This window comes from Cherax quadricarinatus, chromosome 8 (assembly GCF_038502225.1).
Source record: "Cherax quadricarinatus isolate ZL_2023a chromosome 8, ASM3850222v1, whole genome shotgun sequence".
Classification (NCBI taxonomy): domain Eukaryota; kingdom Metazoa; phylum Arthropoda; class Malacostraca; order Decapoda; family Parastacidae; genus Cherax; species Cherax quadricarinatus.
The window spans coordinates 5223907-5248213 of NC_091299.1; the positions used below are offsets into that span (position 1 = coordinate 5223907).

Genomic DNA, 24307 nt, shown 5'->3' on the forward strand with positions numbered 1-24307 from the left:
GTCAATGATGTAGCTGTGGTCTGTATAGCAGTATGTCAATGATGTAGCTGTGGTCTGTATAGCAGTATGTCAATGATGTAGCTGTGGTCTGTATAGCAGTATGTCAATGATGTAGCTGTGGTCTGTATAGCAGTATGTCAATGATGTAGCTGTGGTCTGTATAGCAGTATGTCAATGATGTAGCTGTGGTCTGTATAGCAGTATGTCAATGATGTAGCTGTGGTCTGTATAGCAGTATGTCAATGATGTAGCTGTGGTCTGTATAGCAGTATGTCAATGATGTAGCTGTGGTCTGTATAGCAGTATGTCAATGATGTAGCTGTGGTCTGTATAGCAGTATGTCAATGATGTAGCTGTGGTCTGTATAGCAGTATGTCAATGATGTAGCTGTGGTCTGTATAGCAGTATGTCAATGATGTAGCTGTGGTCTGTATAGCAGTATGTCAATGATGTAGCTGTGGTCTGTATAGCAGTATGTCAATGATGTAGCTGTGGTCTGTATAGCAGTATGTCAATGATGTAGCTGTGGTCTGTATAGCAGTATGTCAATGATGTAGCTGTGGTCTGTATAGCAGTATGTCAATGATGTAGCTGTGGTCTGTATAGCAGTATGTCAATGATGTAGCTGTGGTCTGTATAGCAGTATGTCAATGATGTAGCTGTGGTCTGTATAGCAGTATGTCAATGATGTAGCTGTGGTCTGTATAGCAGTATGTCAATGATGTAGCTGTGGTCTGTATAGCAGTATGTCAATGATGTAGCTGTGGTCTGTATAGCAGTATGTCAATGATGTAGCTGTGGTCTGTATAGCAGTATGTCAATGATGTAGCTGTGGTCTGTATAGCAGTATGTCAATGATGTAGCTGTGGTCTGTATAGCAGTATGTCAATGATGTAGCTGTGGTCTGTATAGCAGTATGTCAATGATGTAGCTGTGGTCTGTATAGCAGTATGTCAATGATGTAGCTGTGGTCTGTATAGCAGTATGTCAATGATGTAGCTGTGGTCTGTATAGCAGTATGTCAATGATGTAGCTGTGGTCTGTATAGCAGTATGTCAATGATGTAGCTGTGGTCTGTATAGCAGTATGTCAATGATGTAGCTGTGGTCTGTATAGCAGTATGTCAATGATGTAGCTGTGGTCTGTATAGCAGTATGTCAATGATGTAGCTGTGGTCTGTATAGCAGTATGTCAATGATGTAGCTGTGGTCTGTATAGCAGTATGTCAATGATGTAGCTGTGGTCTGTATAGCAGTATGTCAATGATGTAGCTGTGGTCTGTATAGCAGTATGTCAATGATGTAGCTGTGGTCTGTATAGCAGTATGTCAATGATGTAGCTGTGGTCTGTATAGCAGTATGTCAATGATGTAGCTGTGGTCTGTATAGCAGTATGTCAATGATGTAGCTGTGGTCTGTATACCTTGTATATGTACCTGTAGAAATAGATATTATTACTATTATAAAATGTGAAATAATGTTGAGAAATAAACGTAAGAGGCATCTCGGTATTTCAATGAATCTTGGTATATTATTTCGTCTATCTCTTCGTGCTTGTGAGCTAAGATAAGCTTGATATAGCTTGATGACCCTGATTTACTGTCCCCTGACAATGTGACCTGACCTGATCTAAACTCGACCGCCACAGTAAGATAAGATATTCAAGACAATGATACTCACGGCTGTGAGGATGGCTGAGATGTAAGTCCTCTTGTATGGGTCGCAGCAACACCTTGCTAACATCGTGTCCCTTTATTACTGACGTAACATAACTTTTTATATATTTTATAGTTTACTTTATTGGATTTTTTTTTATATAATGTCTTTTCCTTGGGTTCACATTCTTTTTTCTGGTCTCGTGATGGGTGGGAGGTTACTGCAGGGTCAAGAGTGATTTAGTTGTAAGGTCGTGGGGTCAGAGTCTTGTTTGGTGATCAACAGGTTGTTACAGGAGTCACACTTTCCTTCTGGTGGTCATGAAAGCTTGCTTGACGTCAGTTACAGCTTCTACATTAACACATCTAAGTTATCAAGTATTCTTCCTCACTGTGGCCACAACACCTGAAACGAACCACAAATGTGTGTCGTTAGTTTCACAATAAATAGTGATTTCTTTGGATAAAGTCATGTTGTAGTACCTAATGGTAATATTTAGCTAGAATTGAGTAAGTTACAATACTTCACTTAGTTATTATAGATATGAAGAAGGGATATTTTACGTTACTTAACACCCGGGCCGGGAGAGTACCGGCGAATAATAAAAAAAAAAATATACGTACATTCCCTTAATTAAGGTTGTGTGATAGATTTATTATACCCTTATACCCATCCTCCGGGCACTAGTCAGATGGTTACACAGGCACACAATAGGTCCAGAAACTAGGCTTCAACATTTTGGTAGCTAAGCATTTCTTACCCTCAAGGGATGTTCTTTGATGCCGGTAAGGACATAAAGATGACTCAAGCATGAATGACTTCCACTCCCGCAGGCACTGTATCACCTACGGGTTTAGCGATCGCACCATGAATGGAATAAGAAGCATGTATTCGAATAGATGTTTTGTCTCACTAAGCCTATTCCAGTTTCCTGCTGCGTATTATATATGGTAGCTGCTGGAAGCAGGTTTAACATCTACTCACCCCTCAAGGAAGGTTCCTTGATGTTGGTGAGGGGCTCTTGATTTAGGGAATTGGATCTGTGCTCCAGTTCCCCGAATTAAGTCTGAATGCCTTCCACATCCCCCCCCCAGGCGCTGTATAATCCTCCGGGTTTAGCGCTTCCCCCTTGATTATAATAATAATAATATCTACTCACCCCTCTGTCTTACGTACATCATCTCTCTACGTTCTATTAAGAGAATTTTGTCTACATTGTTGTGCATAAATTGTCGTGGGAGAGCTTTCAAAATGTTTATATTAATTGATAGAATAATAATCTTGTGTTTCAGTGGTTTTTCACACACAACAAACAATCTTGTCAAAACTTTTATGGTTAGGACAGAAATATGAAAATAAAAAAAGTACACTTAAGAGTAAATAATTATGAACAATACTACTATTTAAGCCTCCGAATATCTCACACTGCGAACTGTCCTCCTGTACCTGTCTTCCTACACCTGTCCTCCTACACCTGTCTTCCTACACCTGTCCTCCTACACCTGTCTTCCTACACCTGTCCTCCTACACCTGTCCTCCTACACCTGTCTTCCTACACCTGTCCTCCTACACCTGTCCTCCTACACCTGTCCTCCTACACCTGTCTTCCTACACCTGTCTTCCTACACCTGTCTTCCTACATCTGTCTTCCTACACCTGTCTTCCTACACCTGTCTTCCTACACCTGTCTTCCTACACCTGTCTTCCTACACCTGTCTTCCTACACCTGTCTTCCTACATCTGTCTTCCTACATCTGTCTCCCTACATCTGTCTTCCTACACCTGTCTTCCTACACCTGTCTTCCTACACCTGTCTTCCTACATCTGTCTTCCTACACCTGTCTTCCTACACCTGTCTTCCTACACCTGTCTTCCTACATCTGTCTCCCTACATCTGTCTTCCTACACCTGTCTTCCTACACCTGTTTTCCTACACCTGTCTTCCTACACCTGTCTTCCTACACCTGTCTTCCTACATCTGTCTTCCTATATCTGTCTTCCTACACTTATCTTCCTACACCTGTCTTCCTACATCTGTCTCCCTACATCTGTCTTCCTACACCTATCTTCCTACATCTGTCTTCCTACACCTGTCTTCCTACACTTGTCCCCCTACACCTGTCTTCCTACACCTGTCCTACACCTGTCTTCCTACACCTGTCTTCCTACACCTGTCTTCCTACACCTGTCTTCCTACACCTGTCTTCCTACACCTGTCTTCCTACACCTGTCCTCCTACACCTGTCTTCCTACACCTGTCTTCCTACACCTGTCCTCCTACACCTGTCTTCCTACACCTGTCTTCCTACATCTATCTTCCTACACCTGTCTTCCTACACCTGTCCTCCTACACCTGTCTTCCTACACCTGTCCTCCTACACCTGTCTTCCTACACCTGTCCTCCTACAGTCTTCCTACACCTGTCCTCCTACACCTCCTACACACTGCGTGGAATAGACAAGGTGGACAAAGACAGGATGTTCCAGGGAGGGGACACAGAAACAAGAGGCCACAATTGGAAGTTGAAGACACAAATGAGTCAGAGAGATAGTAGGAAGTATTTCTTCAGTCATAAGAGTTGTAAGACAGTGTAATAGCCTAGAAAATGACGTAGTGGAGGCAGGAACCATACACAGCTTTAAGACAAGGTTTGATAAAGCTCATGGAGCGGGGAGAGAGAGGGCCCATTAGCAACCGGTGAAGAGGCGGGGCCAGGAGCTAAGACTCGACCCCTGCAACCACAAATAGGTGAGTACAAATAGGTGAGTACCTGTCTTCCTACACCTGTCCTCCTACACCTGTCTTCCTACACCTGTCTTCCTACACCTGTCCTCCTACACCTGTCTTCCTACACCTGTCCTCCTACACCTGTCTTCCTACACCTGTCTTCCTACACCTGTCTTCCTACATCTGTCTTCCTACACCTGTCTTCCTACACCTGTCCTACACCTGTCTTCCTACACCTGTCTTCCTACACCTGTCTTCCTACACCTGTCCTCCTGTACCTGTCTTCCTACACCTGTCTTCCTACACCTGTCTTCCTACACCTGTCCTCCTACACCTGTCTTCCTACACCTGTACTCCTTCACCTGTCTTCCTACACCTGTCCTCCTACACCTGTCTTCCTACACCTGTCCTCCTACAGTCTTCCTACACCTGTCCTCCTACACCTCCTACACACTGCGTGGAATAGACAAGGTGGACAAAGACAGGATGTTCCAGGGAGGGGACACAGAAACAAGAGGCCACAATTGGAAGTTGAAGACACAAATGAGTCAGAGAGATAGTAGGAAGTATTTCTTCAGTCATAGAGTTGTAAGACAGTGTAATAGCCTAGAAAATGACGTAGTGGAGGCAGGAACCATACACAGCTTTAAGACAAGGTTTGATAAAGCTCATGGAGCGGGGAGAGAGAGGGCCCATTAGCAACCGGTGAAGAGGCGGGGCCAGGAGCTAAGACTCGACCCCTGCAACCACAAATAGGTGAGTACAAATAGGTGAGTACCTGTCTTCCTACACCTGTCCTCCTACACCTGTCTTCCTACACCTGTCTTCCTACACCTGTCCTCCTACACCTGTCTTCCTACACCTGTCCTCCTACACCTGTCTTCCTACACCTGTCTTCCTACACCTGTCTTCCTACATCTGTCTTCCTACACCTGTCTTCCTACACCTGTCCTACACCTGTCTTCCTACACCTGTCTTCCTACACCTGTCTTCCTACACCTGTCCTCCTGTACCTGTCTTCCTACACCTGTCTTCCTACACCTGTCTTCCTACACCTGTCCTCCTACACCTGTCTTCCTACACCTGTACTCCTTCACCTGTCTTCCTACACCTGTCCTCCTACACCTGTCTTCCTACACCTGTCCTCCTACAGTCTTCCTACACCTGTCCTCCTACACCTCCTACACACTGCGTGGAATAGACAAGGTGGACAAAGACAGGATGTTCCAGGGAGGGGACACAGAAACAAGAGGCCACAATTGGAAGTTGAAGACACAAATGAGTCAGAGAGATAGTAGGAAGTATTTCTTCAGTCATAGAGTTGTAAGACAGTGTAATAGCCTAGAAAATGACGTAGTGGAGGCAGGAACCATACACAGCTTTAAGACAAGGTTTGATAAAGCTCATGGAGCGGGGAGAGAGAGGGCCCAGTAGCAACCGGTGAAGAGGCGGGGCCAGGAGCTAAGACTCGACCCCTGCAACCACAAATAGGTGAGTACAAATAGGTGAGTACCTGTCTTCCTACACCTGTCCTCCTACACCTGTCTTCCTACACCTGTCTTCCTACACCTGTCCTACACCTGTCTTCCTACACCTGTCTTCCTACACCTGTCTTCCTACATCTGTCTTCCTACACCTGTCTTCCTACACCTGTCCTACACCTGTCTTCCTACATCTGTCTTCCTACACCTGTCTTCCTACACCTGTCCTCCTGTACCTGTCTTCCTACACCTGTCTTCCTACACCTGTCTTCCTACACCTGTCCTCCTACACCTGTCTTCCTACACCTGTCCTCCTTCACCTGTCTTCCTACACCTGTCCTCCTACACCTGTCTTCCTACACCTGTCCTCCTACACCTGTCCTCCTACACCTGTCTTCCTACATCTGTCTTCCTACACCTGTCTTCCTACACCTGTCCTACACCTGTCTTCCTACATCTGTCTTCCTACACCTGTCTTCCTACACCTGTCCTCCTGTACCTGTCTTCCTACACCTGTCTTCCTACACCTGTCCTCCTACACCTGTCTTCCTACACCTGTCCTCCTTCACCTGTCTTCCTACACCTGTCCTCCTACACCTGTCTTCCTACACCTGTCTTCCTACACCTGTCCTCCTACACCTGTCTTCCTACACCTGTCTTCCTACACCTGTCCTCCTACACCTGTCTTCCTACACCTGTCTTCCTACACCTGTCCTCCTGTACCTGTCTTCCTACACCTGTCCTACACCTGTCTTCCTACACCTGTCCTCCTACACCTGTCTTCCTACACCTGTCCTCCTACACCTGTCCTCCTACACCTGTCTTCCTACACCTGTCTTCCTACACCTGTCTTCCTACATCTATCTTCCTACACCTGTCTTCCTACACCTGTCCTCCTACACCTGTCCTCCTTCACCTGTCTTCCTACACCTGTCCTCCTACACCTGTCTTCCTACACCTGTCCTCCTACACCAGTCTTCCTACAACCTGTCCTCCTACACCTGTCTTCCTACACCTGTCTTCCTACACCTGTCCTCCTACACCTGCCTTCCTACACCTGTCCTACACCTGTCTTCCTACACCTGTCTTCCTACACCTGTCTTCCTACACCTGTCCTCCTACACCTGTCTTCCTACACCTGTCTTCCTACACCTGTCCTCCTACACCTGTCCTCCTACACCTGTCTTCCTACACATGTCCTCCTGCACCTGTCCTACACCTGTCTTCCTACACCTGTCTTCCTACACCTGTCTTCCTACACCTGTCCTCCTACACCTGTCTTCCTACACCTGTCTTCCTACACCTGTCTTCCTACACCTGTCTTCCTACACCTGTCTTCCTACACCTGTCCTCCTGTACCTGTCTTCCTACACCTGTCCTCCTACACCTGTCTTCCTACACCTGTCCTCCTACACCTGTCTTCCTACACCTGTCCTCCTACACCTGTCTTCCTACACCTGTCCTCCTACACCTGTCTTCCTACACCTGTCTTCCTACATCTATTTTCCTACATCTGTCTTCCTACACCTGTCTTCCTACACCTGTCCTCCTACACCTGTCTTCCTACACCTGTCCTCCTACACCTGTCTTCCTACACCTGTCTTCCTACACCTGTCTTTCTACATCTGTCTTCCTACACCTGTCCTCCTACACCTGTCTTCCTACACCTGTCCTCCTACATCTGTCTCCCTGCATCTGTCTTCCTACACCTATCCTCCTACACCTGTCCTCCTACATCTGTCTTCCTACATCTGTCTTCCTACACCTGTCCTCCTACACCTGTCCTCCTTCATCTGTCTCCCTACATCTGTCTTCCTACACCTGTCTTCCTACATCTGTCTCCCTACACCTGTCTCCCTACACCTGTTTTCCTACATCTGTCTCCCTACACCTGTCTTCCTACATCTGTCTCCCTACATCTGTCTTCCTACACCTGTCCTCCTACAACTGTCCTCCTACATCTGCCTCCCTAAATCTGTCTTCCTACACCTGTCCTCCTATACTTGTCCTCCTACATCTTTCTCCCTACATCTGTCTTCCTACACATGTCTTCCTACACCTGTCTTCCTACACCTGTCTTCCTACATCTGTCTCCCTACACCTGTCTTCCTACACCTGTCTTCCTACATCTGTCTCCCTACATCTGTCTTCCTACACCTATCTTCCTACACCTGTCTTCCTACATGTCTCCCTATATCTGTCTTCCTACACCTGTCCTCCTACATCTGTCTCCCTACATCTGTGTCCCTACACCTGTCCTCCTACACCTGTCCTCCTACATCTGTCTCCCTACATCTGTCTTCCTACACCTGTCCTCCTACACCTGTCCTACACCTGTCCTCCTACATCTGTCTCCCTACATCTGTCTTCCTACACCTGTCTTCCTACACCTGTCTTCCTACACCTGTCTCCCTACATCTGTCTCCCTACACCTGTCTCCCTACATCTGTCTCCCTACATCTGTCTTCCTACACCTGTCCTACACCTGTCCTCATAAACCTGTCTTCCTACATCTGTCTTCCTACACCTGTCCTCCTACATCTGTCTTCCTACATCTGTCTTCCTACACCTGTCCTACACCTGTCCTCCTACACCTGTCTTCCTACACCTGTCCTCCTACACCTGTCTTAATACATCTGTCTTCCTACACCTGTCCTCCTACATCTGTCTTCTTACATCTCTCTTCCTACACCTGTCTTCCTAAACCTGTCCTCCTGCACCTGTCTTCCTACATCTGTCTTCCTACACCTGTCCTCCTACATCTGTCTCCCTACATCTGTCTTCCTACACCTGTCCTACATCTGTCTTCCTACACCTGTCCTCCTACACCTGTCTTCCTACACCTGTCTTCCTACACCTGTCTTCCTACACCTGTCTTCCTATACCTATCTTCCTACACCTGTCTTCCTACACATGTCCTCCTACACCTATCTTCCTACATCTGTCTCCCTACACCTGTCTTCCTACACCTGTCTTCCTACACCTGTCTTCCTACACCTATCTTCCTACACCTGTCTTCCTACACCTGTCTTCCTACACCTGTTTTCGTACGCCTATCTTCCTACATCTGTCTTCCTACACCTGTCTTCCTACACCTATCTTCCTACATCTGTCTTCCTACACCTGTCTTCTTACACCTGTCTTCCTACACCTGTCTTCTTACACCTGTCTTCCTACACCTGTCTTCCTACACCTGTCTCCCTACACCTGTCTTCCTACATCTGTCTCCCTACACCTGTCTTCCTACACCTGTCTTCCTACATCTGTCTCCCTACACCTGTCTTCCTACACCTGTCTTCCTACACCTATCTTCCTACATCTGTCTTCCTACACCTGTCTTCCTACACCTGTCTCCCTACACCTGTCTTCCTACACCTGTCTTGCTACACCTGTCTTCCTACACCTGTCTCCCTACACCTGTCTTCCTACACCTGTCTTCCTACACCTGTCTTCCTACACCTGTCTTCCTACACCTGTCTCCCTACACCTATCTTCCTACATCTGTCTTCCTACACCTGTCTTCCTACACCTGTCTCCCTACACCTGTCTTCTTACACCTGTCTTCCTACACCTGTCTTCCTACATCTGTCTCCCTACATCTGTCTCCCTACACCTATCTTCCTACACCTGTCTTCCTACATTTGTCGTCCTACACCTGTCCTCCTACATCTGTCTTCCTACACCTGCCTTCCTACACCTGTCTTCCTACACCTATCTTCCTACATCTGTCTTCCTACACCTGTCTTCCTACACCTGTCTTCCTACACCTATCTTCCTACACCTGTCTTCTTACACCTGTCTTCCTACACCTGTCTTCCTACACCTGTCTCCCTACACCTGTCTTCCTACATCTGTCTCCCTACACCTGTCTTCCTACACCTGTCTTCCTACACCTGTCCTCCTACACCTCTGGAGTTTACCTGGAGAGAGTTTCGGGGGTCAACGCCCCCGCGGCCCGGTCTGTGACCAGGCCTCCTGGTGGATCAGCGCCTGATCAACCAGGCTGTTGCTGCTGGCTGCACGCAAACCAACGTACGAGCCACAGCCCGGCTGATCAGGAACTGCCTTTAGGTGCTTGTCCAGTGCCAGCTTGAAGACTGCCAGGGGTCTGTTGGTAATCCCCCTTATGTGTGCTGGGAGGCAGTTGAACAGTCTCGGTCCCCTGACACTTATTGTATGGTCTCTTAACGTGCTAGTGACACCCCTGCTTTTCATTGGGGGGATGGTGCATCGTCTGCCAAGTCTTTTGCTTTCGTAGTGAGTGATTTTCGTGTGCAAGTTCGGTACTAGTCCCTCTAGGATTTTCCAGGTGTATATAATCATGTATCTCTCCCTCCTGCGTTCCAGGGAATACAGGTTTAGAAACCTCAAGCGCTCCCAGTAATTGAGGTGTTTTATCTCCGTTATGCGCGCCGTGAAAGTTCTCTGTACATTTTCTAGGTCGGCAATTTCACCTGCCTTGAAAGGTGCTGTTAGAGTGCAGCAATATTCCAGCCTAGATAGAACAAGTGACCTGAAGAGTGTCATCATGGGCTTGGCCTCCCTAGTTTTGAAGGTTCTCATTATCCATCCTGTCATTTTTCTAGCAGATGCGATTGATACAATGTTATGGTCCTTGAAGGTGAGATCCTCCGACATAATCACTCCCAGGTCTTTGACGTTGGTGTTTCGCTCTATTTTGTGGCCAGAATTTGTTTTGTACTCTGATGAAGATTTAATTTCCTCATGTTTACCATATCTGAGTAATTGAAATTTCTCATCGTTGAACTTCATATTGTTTTCTGCAGCCCACTGAAAGATTTGGTTGATGTCCGCCTGGAGCCTTGCAGTGTCTGCAATGGAAGACACTGTCATGCAGATTCGGGTGTCATCTGCAAAGGAAGACACGGTGCTGTGGCTGACATCCTTGTCTATGTCGGATATGAGGATGAGGAACAAGATGGGAGCTAGTACTGTGCCTTGTGGAACAGAGCTTTTCACCGTAGCTGCCTCGGACTTTACTCTGTTGACGACTACTCTCTGTGTTCTGTTAGTGAGGAAATTATAGATCCATCGACCAACTTTTCCTGTTATTCCTTTAGCGCGCATTTTGTGCGCTATTACGCCATGGTCACACTTGTCGAAGGCTTTTGCAAAGTCTGTATATATTACATCTGCATTCTTTTTGTCTTCTAGTGCATTTAGGACCTTGTCGTAGTGATCCAGTAGTTGAGACAGACAGGAGCGACCTGTTCTAAACCCATGTTGCCCTGGGTTGTGTAACTGATGGGTTTCTAGATGGGTGGTGATCTTGCTTCTTAGGACCCTTTCAAAGATTTTTATGATATGGGATGTTAGTGCTATTGGTCTGTAGTTCTTTGCTGTTGCTTTACTGCCCCCTTTGTGGAGTGGGGCTATGTCTGTTGTTTTTAGTAACTGAGGGACGACCCCCGTGTCCATGCTCCCTCTCCATAGGATGGAAAAGGCTCGTGATAGGGGCTTCTTGCAGTTCTTGATGAACACAGAGTTCCATGAGTCTGGCCCTGGGGCAGAGTGCATGGGCATGTCATTTATCGCCTGTTCGAAGTCATTTGGCGTCAGGATAACATCGGATAGGCTTGTGTTAATCAAATTTTGTGGCTCTCTCATAAAAAATTCATTTTGATCTTCGACTCTCAGTCTGGTTAGCGGCTTGCTAAAAACTGAGTCATATTGGGACTTGAGTAGCTCACTCATTTCCTTGCTGTCATCTGTGTAGGACCCATCTTGTTTAAGTAGGGGCCCAATACTGGACGTTGTTCTCGATTTTGATTTGGCATAGGAGAAGAAATACTTTGGGTTTCTTTCGATTTCATTTATGGCTTTTAGTTCTTCCCGCGATTCCTGACTCCTAAAGGATTCTTTTAGCTTAAGTTCGATGCTTGCTATTTCTCTGACCAGTGTCTCCCTGCGCATTTCTGATATATTGACCTCTTTTAGCCGCTCTGTTATTCTTTTCCGTCGCCTGTAAAGGGAGCGCCTGTCTCTTTCTATTTTACATCTACTCCTCCTTTTTCTTAGAGGAATAAGCCTTGTGCATACATCGAGTGCCACCGAGTTAATCTGTTCTAGGCATAAGTTTGGGTCTGTGTTGCTTAGTATATCTTCCCAGCTTATATCGGTTAGGACTTGGTTTACTTGGTCCCACTTTATGTTTTTGTTATTGAAGTTGAATTTGGTGAATGCTCCCTCGTGACTAGTCTCATTTTGTCGGTCTGAGGCTCCACGCATACATGTCTGAACCTCAATTATGTTGTGATCTGAGTATATTGTTTTTGATATGGTGACATTTCTTATCAGATCATCATTGTTAGTGAAGATGAGGTCTAGTGTATTCTCCAGTCTAGTAGGCTCTATTATTTGCTGGTTTAAATTGAATTTTGTGCAGAGATTTAAAAGCTCGTGTGAGTGTGAGTTTTCATCAGAGCTGCCTCCTGGTGTTATTACTGCAACAATATTATTTGCTATATTCCTCCATTTTAGGTGCCTTAAGTTGAAATCCCCCAGGAGCAAGATGTTGGGTGCAGGAGCTGGAAGATTTTCCAGACAGTGGTCAATTTTTAACAGCTGTTCCTGGAATTGCTGGGATGTTGCATCCGGAGGCTTGTAGACTACCACAATGACTAGGTTTTGGTTCTCGACCTTTACTGCTAAAACTTCCACTACGTCATTTGAGGCATTAAGCAGTTCTGTGCAAACAAGTGACTCTGCAATGTACAGGCCAACCCCCCCCTTTTGCCTGTTCACTCTGTCACATCTGTATAGGTTGTAACCTGGGATCCATATTTCGTTGTCCAAGTGATCCTTTATGTGGGTCTCAGTGAAAGCCGCGAACATTGCCTTTGCCTCTGCAAGCAGTCCACGGATGAAAGGTATTTTGTTGTTTATTGCTGGCTTTAGACCCTGTATATTTGCAAAGAAGAATGTTATCGGACTGGTGGTATTGTTGGTACTGGGGGGGGATTTTTTTTCCGGCATTAGTATCTGTATCTGTTGGTTTGGAGTGGAGGCCATCGACTGTGGTTCCACTCCAGGAATGACTGGATTTGGTGTACGATTTCTGCCATTTCCTGCCAGTTTTTTTTCCTTCCTGGCACTAAAAAACCTCTCCCTCTTGAGTGGCTGTGGCTACCCAGGTTTTCCCATGGCCTGGATGTTTTGTATCTTTTTGTCCCCTTTAGATGGTATGCCTGGCAATTTAAGTTATAGCACAGTCTTTCCTGTACTGAAGAGGTACACATTTCAGGGTGAAAAAGCTTACAGGAAGGGAGTTTGCATTTTCCTGTTGTCATATGGGCATGACATTTTCTAGGGTGGTCATAGTTGCATGTCCCATCTGTTTTTCCAGATTTCCCATGCCAGCAGATACCAAGTGCATAGTATGTGCACAGGCTTGGTTTCCGTTTGCCTTGGGTTTCTGTGACTGTATTCCCTGTTGGTGCATGTTTCCCTGTCTTATTCCTATCCTCCTTAGCACCAACAATGGAGCTCCCACCAGTTGTTTTTGGTAATTTATCCTCACTATTGCTATTGGAGTCCTCTTGTTTGCTATTTCCTGCGGTATTTCTGGTTTGCAATATTGGTTTTATCTTATCTTTGACTACACTTGTTTCCCTACTATGGCTCCTGTCCTCTATGAGGTCATTTATATGTATTCCTTCCTGCGTATAATTCCCGACTACCTGGACAAAATCTCCAGCTTCACCATTACTGTCTACCAGGACAGTATCTCCAGCTTCACCATTTCTGTCTCCCAGGACAGCACCTCCAGCTTCACCATTACTGTCTCCCAGGACAGTATCTCCAGCTTCACCATTACTGTCTCCCAGGACAGCACCTCCAGCTTCACCATTACTGTCTCCCAGGACAGCACTATCAGCCCTACATTTACTGACTACCAGGACATCACCTCCAGCCTTACAGTTTGTGACTACATGGCCAGTATCAAGGGCAGTACCATTCAGCCCGGACTTTTTATGTTCCCATCTGTTGTAGAAAGCTTCCAGGTTTTCTATGAAAGCAGCTTTGATGTTATCCTCTTTTAATACCCTTGTGATTTTAGTCCACAGATTTTCCTCATTTGGGCATACCCAAAAACACTTCTCTGTTTTAATACTGCTTGTAGCTAGTTCTGGGATATCTGCACAAGGAGCGTGACACCAATTTCCACAAAAATGACAATTTATCCATGTGGTAGCCCGTTTGTTTGACTGACCACAGACTACACACAGCTTCATAATGATTTGAATGGTTGATTTACTGCAAGTCTACTAGCAACCTCTTGAATATTATATTAATAACCTTAAATGAAGCTCTAGCTATTTGTATTTCTGTTTCTAACTCTTTTTGTATATTGGACAGCTTACCGTCACGTTCCTGATTTTTAATGTTTGTGTTTATAAGGGCGCCTACAAACCCATCCGTTTACAGTCTGCTTTATTGTCCAACGAAACTGTTTGAAACCAGTCCCGGGTTCGGACCAGTCAAGGTTCGGACCAGTCAAGGGTTCGGACCAGTCGATCTGCTCTGATCAGTGGGTCACTTATTTAAAACATACTGGTCGGTGATTTGAGCTAACACATGAAGGATCTACTGGAAATTATCTACCCGAGTAATATGTGATTTGACTGATACAAAAGTATAACTTGCGTGTTGAAGAGCCGGTGATATCTGGCAGCTCCTACAATGACGTACAGTCGACCTCTTTGTTTATCAATCGCTGTATCTGGCTTTTCTATTTTTGTTTTTCCGTCTCCACCACAATAAATGCTATATTATCACTATAGTTGACTGGTGCAAATTTTGGAGGAAGGACGCTTTTTCTGTAGTAATAATTGCTTCTCGTTGTGTATATTGCGACCGCTGGTAACTACAGGTTATATGAAATTCACAGTAACGTCTCGTATTTCAAGAAAATGAAACTAATGAAAGTCACTCCACTCCACTAAGTACCATTATAATACTGGTTAGTTGCTACTACAACACTGTATTCTGCTATTCACTGGTATCACTAGATTATATGCGAGTACACTAGCAGGCCAGGAAGATTATTAAAAACAGCTGACCTGTGGTAAGTTTCTGGCGACTTCTGGCACCTGCCTCTATAGGCTTATCACTTCATTTACAAATTCACCTGTTTTCAAATGACACTTTAGCCTTTATCATCAATATACTAGGGAGCCACTGTAGTATACACTATACACTATGTATACTCAATGCTTTCAGGGAGACTTTCTTTCCTCTGACACAACGTTCAATTATTATTATTTTTTTCACACGGGAAACAGGCCTATGATTCCCCTCTGGCAGTAAACTCTGCTAGGTAATGCACACTAATTCTCCTTTTTTGACTCAGTATATAATGTTTTCCGGCCAAGATTGGTTCCAGGCGCTAGAGGGATGTATCGTATAGGATTGATGACACAAATTAAAGTTCTAGCACGTAAGAGCGACCGTGAAAACACCAGAAAGCCGGGAGCACAACGAGGCACGCTTTGTCGTCCTACACCTGTCTTCCTACATCTGTCTTCCTACATCTGTCTTCCTACACCTGTCCTCCTACACCTGTCCTCCTACATCTGTCTCCCTACACCTGTCTTCCTACACCTGTCTCCCTACACCTGCCTTCCTACACCTGTCTTCCTACATCTATCTCCCTACACCTGTCTCCCTACACCTGTCTTCCTACATCTCTCTCCCTACACCTGTCTCCCTACATCTGTCTTCCTACATCTGTCTTCCTACACCTGTCCTCCTACATCTGTCTTCCTACATCTGTCTTCCTACACCTGTCCTCCTACACCTGTCTTCCTACACCTGTCCTCCTACACCTGTCCTCCTACACCTGTCTTCCTACACATGTCCTCCTGCACCTGTCCTACACCTGTCTTCCTACACCTGTCTTCCTACACCTGTCCTCCTACACCTGTCTTCCTACACCTGTCTTCCTACACCTGTCCTCCTACACCTGTCTTCCTACACCTGTCTTCCTACACCTGTCTTCCTACACCTGTCTTCCTACACCTGTCCTCCTGTACCTGTCTTCCTACACCTGTCTTCCTACACCTGTCCTCCTACACCTGTCTTCCTACACCTGTCTTCCTACACCTGTCCTCCTACACCTGTCTTCCTACACCTGTCCTCCTACACCTGTCTTCCTACACCTGTCCTCCTACACCTGTCTTCCTACACCTGTCCTCCTACACCTGTCTTCCTACACCTGTCTTCCTACATCTATTTTCCTACATCTGTCTTCCTACACCTGTCTTCCTACACCTGTCCTCCTACACCTGTCTTCCTACACCTGTCCTCCTACACCTGTCTTCCTACACCTGTCTTTCTACATCTGTCTTCCTACACCTGTCCTCCTACACCTGTCCTCCTACACCTGTCCTCCTTCATCTGTCTCCCTACATCTGTCTTCCTACACCTGTCTTCCTACATCTGTCTCCCTACACCTGTCTCCCTACACCTGTTTTCCTACATCTGTCTCCCTACACCTGTCTTCCTACATCTGTCTCCCTACATCTGTCTTCCTACACCTGTCCTCCTACACCTGTCCTCCTACATCTGCCTCCCTAAATCTGTCTTCCTACACCTGTCCTCCTACACTTGTCCTACATCTTTCTCCCTACATCTGTCTTCCTACACATGTCTTCCTACACCTGTCCTCCTACACCTGTCTTCCTACACCTGTCCTCCTACACCTGTCTTCCTACACCTGTCTTCCTACATCTATTTTCCTACATCTGTCTTCCTACACCTGTCTTCCTACACCTGTCCTCCTACACCTGTCTTCCTACACCTGTCCTCCTACACCTGTCTTCCTACACCTGTCTTCCTACACCTGTCCTCCTACATCTGTCTTCCTACATCTGTCTTCCTACACCTGTCCTCCTACACCTGTCCTCCTTCATCTGTCTCCCTACATCTGTCTTCCTACACCTGTCTTCCTACATCTGTCTCCCTACACCTGTCTCCCTACACCTGTTTTCCTACATCTGTCTCCCTACACCTGTCTTCCTACATCTGTCTCCCTACATCTGTCTTCCTACACCTGTCCTCCTACACCTGTCCTCCTACATCTGCCTCCCTAAATCTGTCTTCCTACACCTGTCCTCCTACACTTGTCCTACATCTTTCTCCCTACATCTGTCTTCCTACACATGTCTTCCTACACCTGTCTTCCTACACCTGTCTTCCTACATTTGTCTCCCTACACCTGTCTTCCTACACCTGTCTTCCTACATCTGTCTCCCTACATCTGTCTTCCTACACCTATCTTCCTACACCTGTCTTCCTACATGTCTCCCTATATCTGTCTTCCTACACCTGTCCTCCTACATCTGTCTCCCTACATCTGTCTCCCTACACCTGTCCTCCTACACCTGTCCTCCTACATCTGTCTCCCTACATCTGTCTTCCTACACCTGTCCTCCTACACCTGTCCTCCTACACCTGTCCTCCTACACCTGTCCTCCTACATCTGTCTCCCTACATCTGTCTTCCTACACCTGTCTTCCTACACCTGTCTTCCTACACCTGTCTCCCTACATCTGTCTCCCTACACCTGTCTCCCTACATCTGTCTCCCTACACCTGTCTCCCTACACCTGTCTTCCTACACCTGTCTTCCTACACCTATCTTCCTACACCTGTCTTCTTACACCTGTCTTCCTACACCTGTCTTCCTACACCTGTCTCCCTACACCTGTCTTCCTACATCTGTCTCCCTACACCTGTCTTCCTACACCTGTCTTCCTACACCTGTCCTCCTACACCTCTTCCTACATTTGTCTCCCTACATCTGTCTCCCTACACCTATCTTCCTACATCTGTCTTCCTATATTTGTCGTCCTACACCTGTCTTCCTACATCTGTCTTCCTACATCTGTCTTCCTACACCTGTCCTCCTACACCTGTCCTCCTACATCTGTCTCCCTACACCTGTCTTCCTACACCTGTCTCCCTACACCTGCCTTCCTACACCTGTCTTCCTACATCTATCTCCCTACACCTGTCTCCCTACACCTGTCTCCCTACACCTGTCTTCCTACATCTCTCTCCCTACACCTGTCTCCCTACATCTGTCTTCCTACATCTGTCTTCCTACACCTGTCCTCCTACATCTGTCTTCCTACATCTGTCTTCCTACATCTGTCTTCCTACACCTGTCCTCCTACACCTGTCCTCCTACATCTGTCTCCCTACATCTGTCTTCCTACACCTGTCTTCCTACACCTGTCTTCCTACACCTGTCTCCCTACACCTGCCTTCCTACACCTGTCTTCCTACATCTGTCTCCCTGCACCTGTCTCCCTACACCTGTCTCCCTACACCTGTCTTCTTACATCTGTCTCCCTACACCTGTCTCCCTACACCTGTCTTCCTGCATCTGTCTTCCTACATCTGTCTTCCTACATCTGTCTCCCTACATCTGTCTTCCTACATCTGTCCTCCTACACCTGTCCTCCTACACCTGTCCTCCTACACCTGTCTTCCTACACCTGTCTCCCTACACCTGTCTTCCTACACCTGTCTTCCTGCATCTGTCTCCCTACATCTGTCTTCCTACACCTGTCTTCCTACACCTGTCTTCCTACATCTGTCTCCCTACACCTGTCTCCCTACACCTGTCTTCCTACATCTGTCTCCCTACACCTGTCTCCCTACACCTGTCTTCCTACACCTGTCTTCCTACATCTGTCTTTCTACATCTGTCTTCCCACACCTGTCTCCCTACACCTGTCTTCCTACATCTGTCTCCCTACACCTGTCTTTTTACACGTCTTCCTACATCTGTCTCCCTACATCTGTTCTCCTACACCTGTCCTCCTACACCTGTCTCCCTACATCTATCTTCCTACACTGAAGGAAGAACCCCCTTGTTTTCATTATTATATGGATATAGGCCGAATGCTTTATGTTCGTTAATTTAGATTATCGTAGGCTAACGTAAAATATGTAAAATAATTACTTTCAGACAGAACTTAACACAAAGAAATGTAATCCCCCAACTGTAAGCCTCTAATGTTAGGCACTAGTCATCCGCACACCGTGGTGTAGCTGGTGATGTTAGAGTAATGTTCTCTATGTAGCAGCAGCAAGGTAACACAGACTCAGTTATTCAATACACAGAAAAACACACACTGGCGTAGTGTCAAAGTTGCTTTTGTGCTGATCTTAAATTAGAAGTAAAAAAAATAAGTTCTTTTGAGGAGGATATTGTCGCACAGTGACACTGACCTGACCTTTTCTGAGGAGTTAGTTAGTTTAATATGTTTATTATGCACCCCATACCCATCCTGTGGGCGGTAGTCAAAAGATTACAGAGGTACATAATGGGTCCAGGGACTGGGCCTCAAAGTTTTGATAGCTGAGCAAGTTACAGAGGTAATGAATTCACAATTTACAAAGGTAATGAACTCACAATTTACAAAGGTAATGAACTCCAGGTAGGTCTAGTCACAATCATGACAAGTTACAAAGGTATTTACAGATTACAGAGGTACACAATGGGTCCAGGGACCGGGCTCTGAGGAGGCAAGAGGGGTGTCGACTGATATGGTCACTTGGTCACTGCTGGGTTTTACCAAGAGCTGCCATACTGCAACCTTTAACGTAGGAAGACAAACCTTTATCATGCGTTATCTCCTGAGCTTTACTTATCTAGGTACGATAGTGACACTTTAACAAATGTCTTCGTATAACAAGCCTCATACCATCTCACCTCATAATTGTAAATTTTGTAACTCAGAAATTCCAGAGGTTTTTAGATATTTTAAAGTACAGTTACATTCAGAGAAACGATAATTTACTTATGCATTATTTTAAGTGGTAGGTTGCTTAAGAAGTTCATTATCTCACAGAAAAAAAAGTCTGATAACAGAGTTAGTTAGTATAATATGTTTATTATGTACCCCATACCCATCCTGTGGGCGAGACATCCCATTCACGAAAAAACGTCAGAAATTATCAGAATGTTCTAGCTACCTAATTTTATCTTCAGCGACAGCCATCGGTGTTGGATTAGATTTTTAGATTTTGATACCGAAGTGGCTATTTTAATGTGCGCCCCATATCCAACCTGTGGACGGTAGTGCAAGACCATGTGGATACACAAAAGGCCTAGGAACTAGGCCCCAAAGGGTTAACAGGGATACATATGGATTTATATCTACTGATCTACAGTTCACTTATCTGTTACAAACACCCCCTCTGGGTACTCTTCTTGGCTAATATATCAACTTTATCATGAAGGAGTAATCCAATGTGTGATGGGATCCATAGCAATTGTAAATTAATTCCTTTGTCCGGATTTTTGAGCGTCTATACCTGTTTTCTCCATTGAGCATGTTGTTGGAGCCATTATATGAGTCGAGGGCCTTCACTGATGGCATAGAATTGTCAGGAAGTGGAATAGGCTGGAAAGTGGTGAAGTGGAGGCAGGATCCATACACAGGGCCGGATTAAGAAATCTCCGGATACGGGTAAGCGAAGCGACCCCTTCCAGCTTGGGGGTGGGGGGGGGTCGGTGTGAGCCTGTTTAAGGTCTAATTATATACATTCTGGCTATTTAGATTAAATTTAATAGGGAAAGTACATCAAGACAACCAAGATTTTTTTTTTTTTAGATTTTGCCACCGAAGTGGCTAGTTTAATGTGCACCCCATATCCATCCTGTGGAAGGTAGCGCGAGAGCATATGGATACACAAAAGGCCTAGGAACTAGGCCCCAAAGGGTTAACAGGAATACATATGGATTTATATCTACATATCTATAGTTCACTTATCTGTTACAAGCAAATTTAGGAAATTTGCTTAGTATATCTGGTATCTTATTTTCATTAATAAGATATCTTGACATGTCACATAGGTTATTATACTGTCTGTCTCTGTATTCCTCAATAAGTGGACAATTAAGCACATAGTGTTCAAGAGAGTGACCATATGCCTGATCACATAATTTACATTTAGTTTGATCATCATCTGTGTGTCTCCCAAACTGCCAGAAGTACTTGTAACCAAGCCTAAGCCTGGCCACTACAACATCAGTCAGTCTGCTCACATTGCAAGTTGCTCCATAAACATACTTATTTACGTTCATGTTATCATAGTGGGTTATAGATCTACTCAGGCTTCTAACTGCATTCCTATAACAATCATTTTCATTATTTACTTCTCTCCTAATATTATTCCTAATGCTAGACACAGTTATACCAAAGTTATATTCTACATTCTCCTTCTGGATACTCTTCTTGGCTAACATATCAACTTTATCATGAAGGAGTAATCCAATGTGTGATGGGATCCATAGCAATTGTACATTAATTCCTTTGTCCCTAATTTTTGAGTATATATACCTGGCTTCCCCAATGAGCATGTTGTTGGAGTCATTATATGAGCCAAGAGTCTTCAATGATGACATAGAATCAGTAATGATGATAGAGTCAAGCTCAGTGTCATAGGTTAGCTTTAGCGCCATTAGGATTGCAAACAATTCAGTTTGCAGTGTAGACGCCCAGTTGTTAATTCTTATGCCTAACTCAACAAATTTATTATCGTTCTTAACTAGGGAGGTGGCAACAAGAGCAGATGCAGCCCTGCCAGAAGACTCCTGTTTAGATCCATCAGTGTATATAACTTGTGATAACTTGTTACTACCAGCTAGGTGAGAAATTTCTTCTTGAGCAGTTGCTCTAACAAGAGATTTAAGGAAGGGATTACTAGCAATGAGCTTCTTGGGAGGGACTTGTAGGTATGTGATATTAAATGAACACATCTTCCATGGAGGGGTGAAATGCTCTTGTTGCCTACAGTGATAGTTCATGCAGGTTATAAAACTTAATGCAATTGCACGTTTTCACAATCCATTTAGATCTGTGTGTATTTACCTCTAGACACTGTGACAGTGTCTGGTTCGTTTCTCAACATTCTAATACCGAGTACAGTGTTAATTTCAACAATCCTATCACCGATACTAGAAATACCAAGCTCCTTCCTCATGTTAAGAACTTTTGTAGATCTGGGACAGCCAAGAATAGTCCTGAGAGCTTCATTTTGCATTAACTCCAAGGGTCGGAGGGAACTTTCTCTAGCTAATATCAATGGAAATAAATGGTATAAAATACCGACACAATGGCAATATAAACACAAATGCAGTATAATGTGATCCTTTATTGACTACGTTTCGCCCACACAGTGGGCTTTTTCAAGTCACAAACAGAACTACCTGGGGTGGAAGGAACGCGAGTATTTATAGTCCGGCTGAGGTCAGGTGAAGAATGCTGCATCTGATGATGTACCGAGTGGGGTTATGGAGTCTAAAAACTTGGGTAGCGTAGAAAGGAGATTGGATAAGTTTGTGAGCAGACCTTCTACAGTGTTCTTATGTGGGATAGCGATGAAGAAGTTTCTTGGCAAGTGGTTCAGCTATGTTATAGAAGCCACTATTCTGGTTGAAGTTGTCGGATATAGAAATAAGTGATGATTCCATTCATCGTGTGTCAGAACACTTCGACAGTGAGAAGCGATCAAGCGACTTAGCTCGAGTGGTGACGTGTGCTTACCTAACACATCGACGATCTCGCCTCTCTCGAAATTACCCCGTGTTGAGTAGTGCTTTGAGTAGTGCTTGCTGGACCTTCGTCTTCCTCTCCACCATCAGGATTGGCGCGTCGGTGGTTGCCGACCGAAGGGCAGGAAGCCTCTTGCTGCCTGAATTCTCTTCGCCTGTTGACTGCACGCCATACAGCCAGTCTCGCCACCACTCAGGATATACAGTGCTCCATCAAGCTACAGTTCACCTCCACAGTGTCCTGCGCCAGGCAAGTACGTGTGTCTACTTACACGTACTTGCCTAGCTGAGTACTCTCACTTTTTGGCCGATTGTCACCTCCAATTACATCTTTTCGTAATTAGACGATGCCTTCGTTGCCTTCCACCTCCCACCCCCCTTCCACTCTCCCCCAACCTCCCACACCTGCCTCTGCTTCTACTAAATCCAATTCCCTCTCGCTAAACCTCAAATTTTCTAATCCTGATGCCACTATCTGTCCGGAAAATTTATTATATCAGATCACTGGTGCACCTCAACTTAAAGTCTTCAAAACCAACTCAGGCTTCAAACTCCTTCTTGACAAACATTCCTACGAAGCGTACACCTCAAGCGATACCAGACAAAAACTTCTCAACGCAGGCTTCACCATTATTTGGACTCCTGAGCACCGTGCCAAAAGCACAGTCATTGCTAAACACGTAGACTACTCTCTCCTGACAGCCTATGACACAGACAAAGAAGACTTAATAAAAGATATCAGTACTAAGAACAAAGTCTCTGTTGACGATATTTACAGACCAGAAAACTCTACCATTCTCAAAATACGCTGTTCTACTCCTGCTGACGCCTCTACACTCTTCAGTCAAGGAATCTTTGCCAAGACCATCCGCATTCCTCCAAACGCTCTCTTCACTCCGAACTTCCACCCAATCACACAATGTCTTAAATGCTACAAATTCGGCCACGACAAAAACACATGCACATCTACACAAGTCTGCTCCAGATGTTCAGCAACTGGCCACTTCTGGAATACTTGCAACCTCCCCCTTAAATGTTCTAACTGCGGCGGGTCACACACTGCAGTTGCAAATTCCTGCCCTTCTAGAAAGCACATTCTCTCCTCCCTCAGAGCAAACCAACCTCCCTCCCTACCCAACCCCTTCCCTGCTCCTCCCTCCCCTTCCTTACCTCCCTCCCCTTCCACACCTCCCTCCCCTACCCCCAATGCCTGGGCCTCCCCACGCACTTGGTCTACCTCTTCTGCTCTACACACATCAAACACCAACACACAGACTACAAGCACTTCTCCTTCTACACCCACACTAGACTACAAAACTAACTGTCAACTTGCCACTGCTGCCCACTCTGCGATGGTAATCTCACAAGCTTACCAATCAGACTACTCACATGTCCTGAACCTAATCTTGTCTGCTAACAATCTTCCCTCTTTAATTATCCCTCCTTCCTGCTTCTCTTCCAAGCCTCCTACAACCTCTCCCTCCTTCCTCTCTCCCACCCCCCCACTTCCTACTCCCACCAGCTCTCCTCCTCCACTACCTCTCTTCACTACTTCTACACCTCCCACCAACACCCCTACTGCTACGACCACCCCTCCCCCCACTTCCTTACCCACTTCATCCCCTTCCAAAGCTTCCACTTCCTCACAGCTTACCAAAACTTCCACTTCCTCTGCATCCACCTTCGCCCACTCCACCACAACCAAAACCTCATCCAGGTCCAACTCCACCTCCTCCAGACAAAATCCACTCAAACCTAAACCTACCCCAACTTCTAACGGACAGACCAAAGAACATAAAAACAGATCCATCTCTTCCTCCCCCTCCAGGAAACGGGTCCGTAGCACCTACA

At 45.6% G+C, this 24307-nt stretch overlaps 1 protein-coding gene across 3 annotated transcripts in view; it reads right to left on the reverse strand.

Annotated features, from left to right (window-relative positions):
* Window positions 1-24307, reverse strand: part of LOC128685368 (uncharacterized) — a 142546-nt gene that overhangs the window by 97098 nt on the left and 21141 nt on the right. For 2 of the 3 annotated variants that reach the window (XM_070082792.1, XM_070082794.1), the window contains exon 2: window positions 1680-2060. In XM_070082792.1, the coding sequence (XP_069938893.1) occupies window positions 1680-1742 (63 nt within the window). In that variant the 5' untranslated portion in view covers window positions 1743-2060. Of the gene's footprint in view, window positions 1-1679; window positions 2061-20214; window positions 20422-24307 lie in introns of all 3 variants that reach the window. The other variant, XM_070082793.1, reaches the window with a different exon arrangement.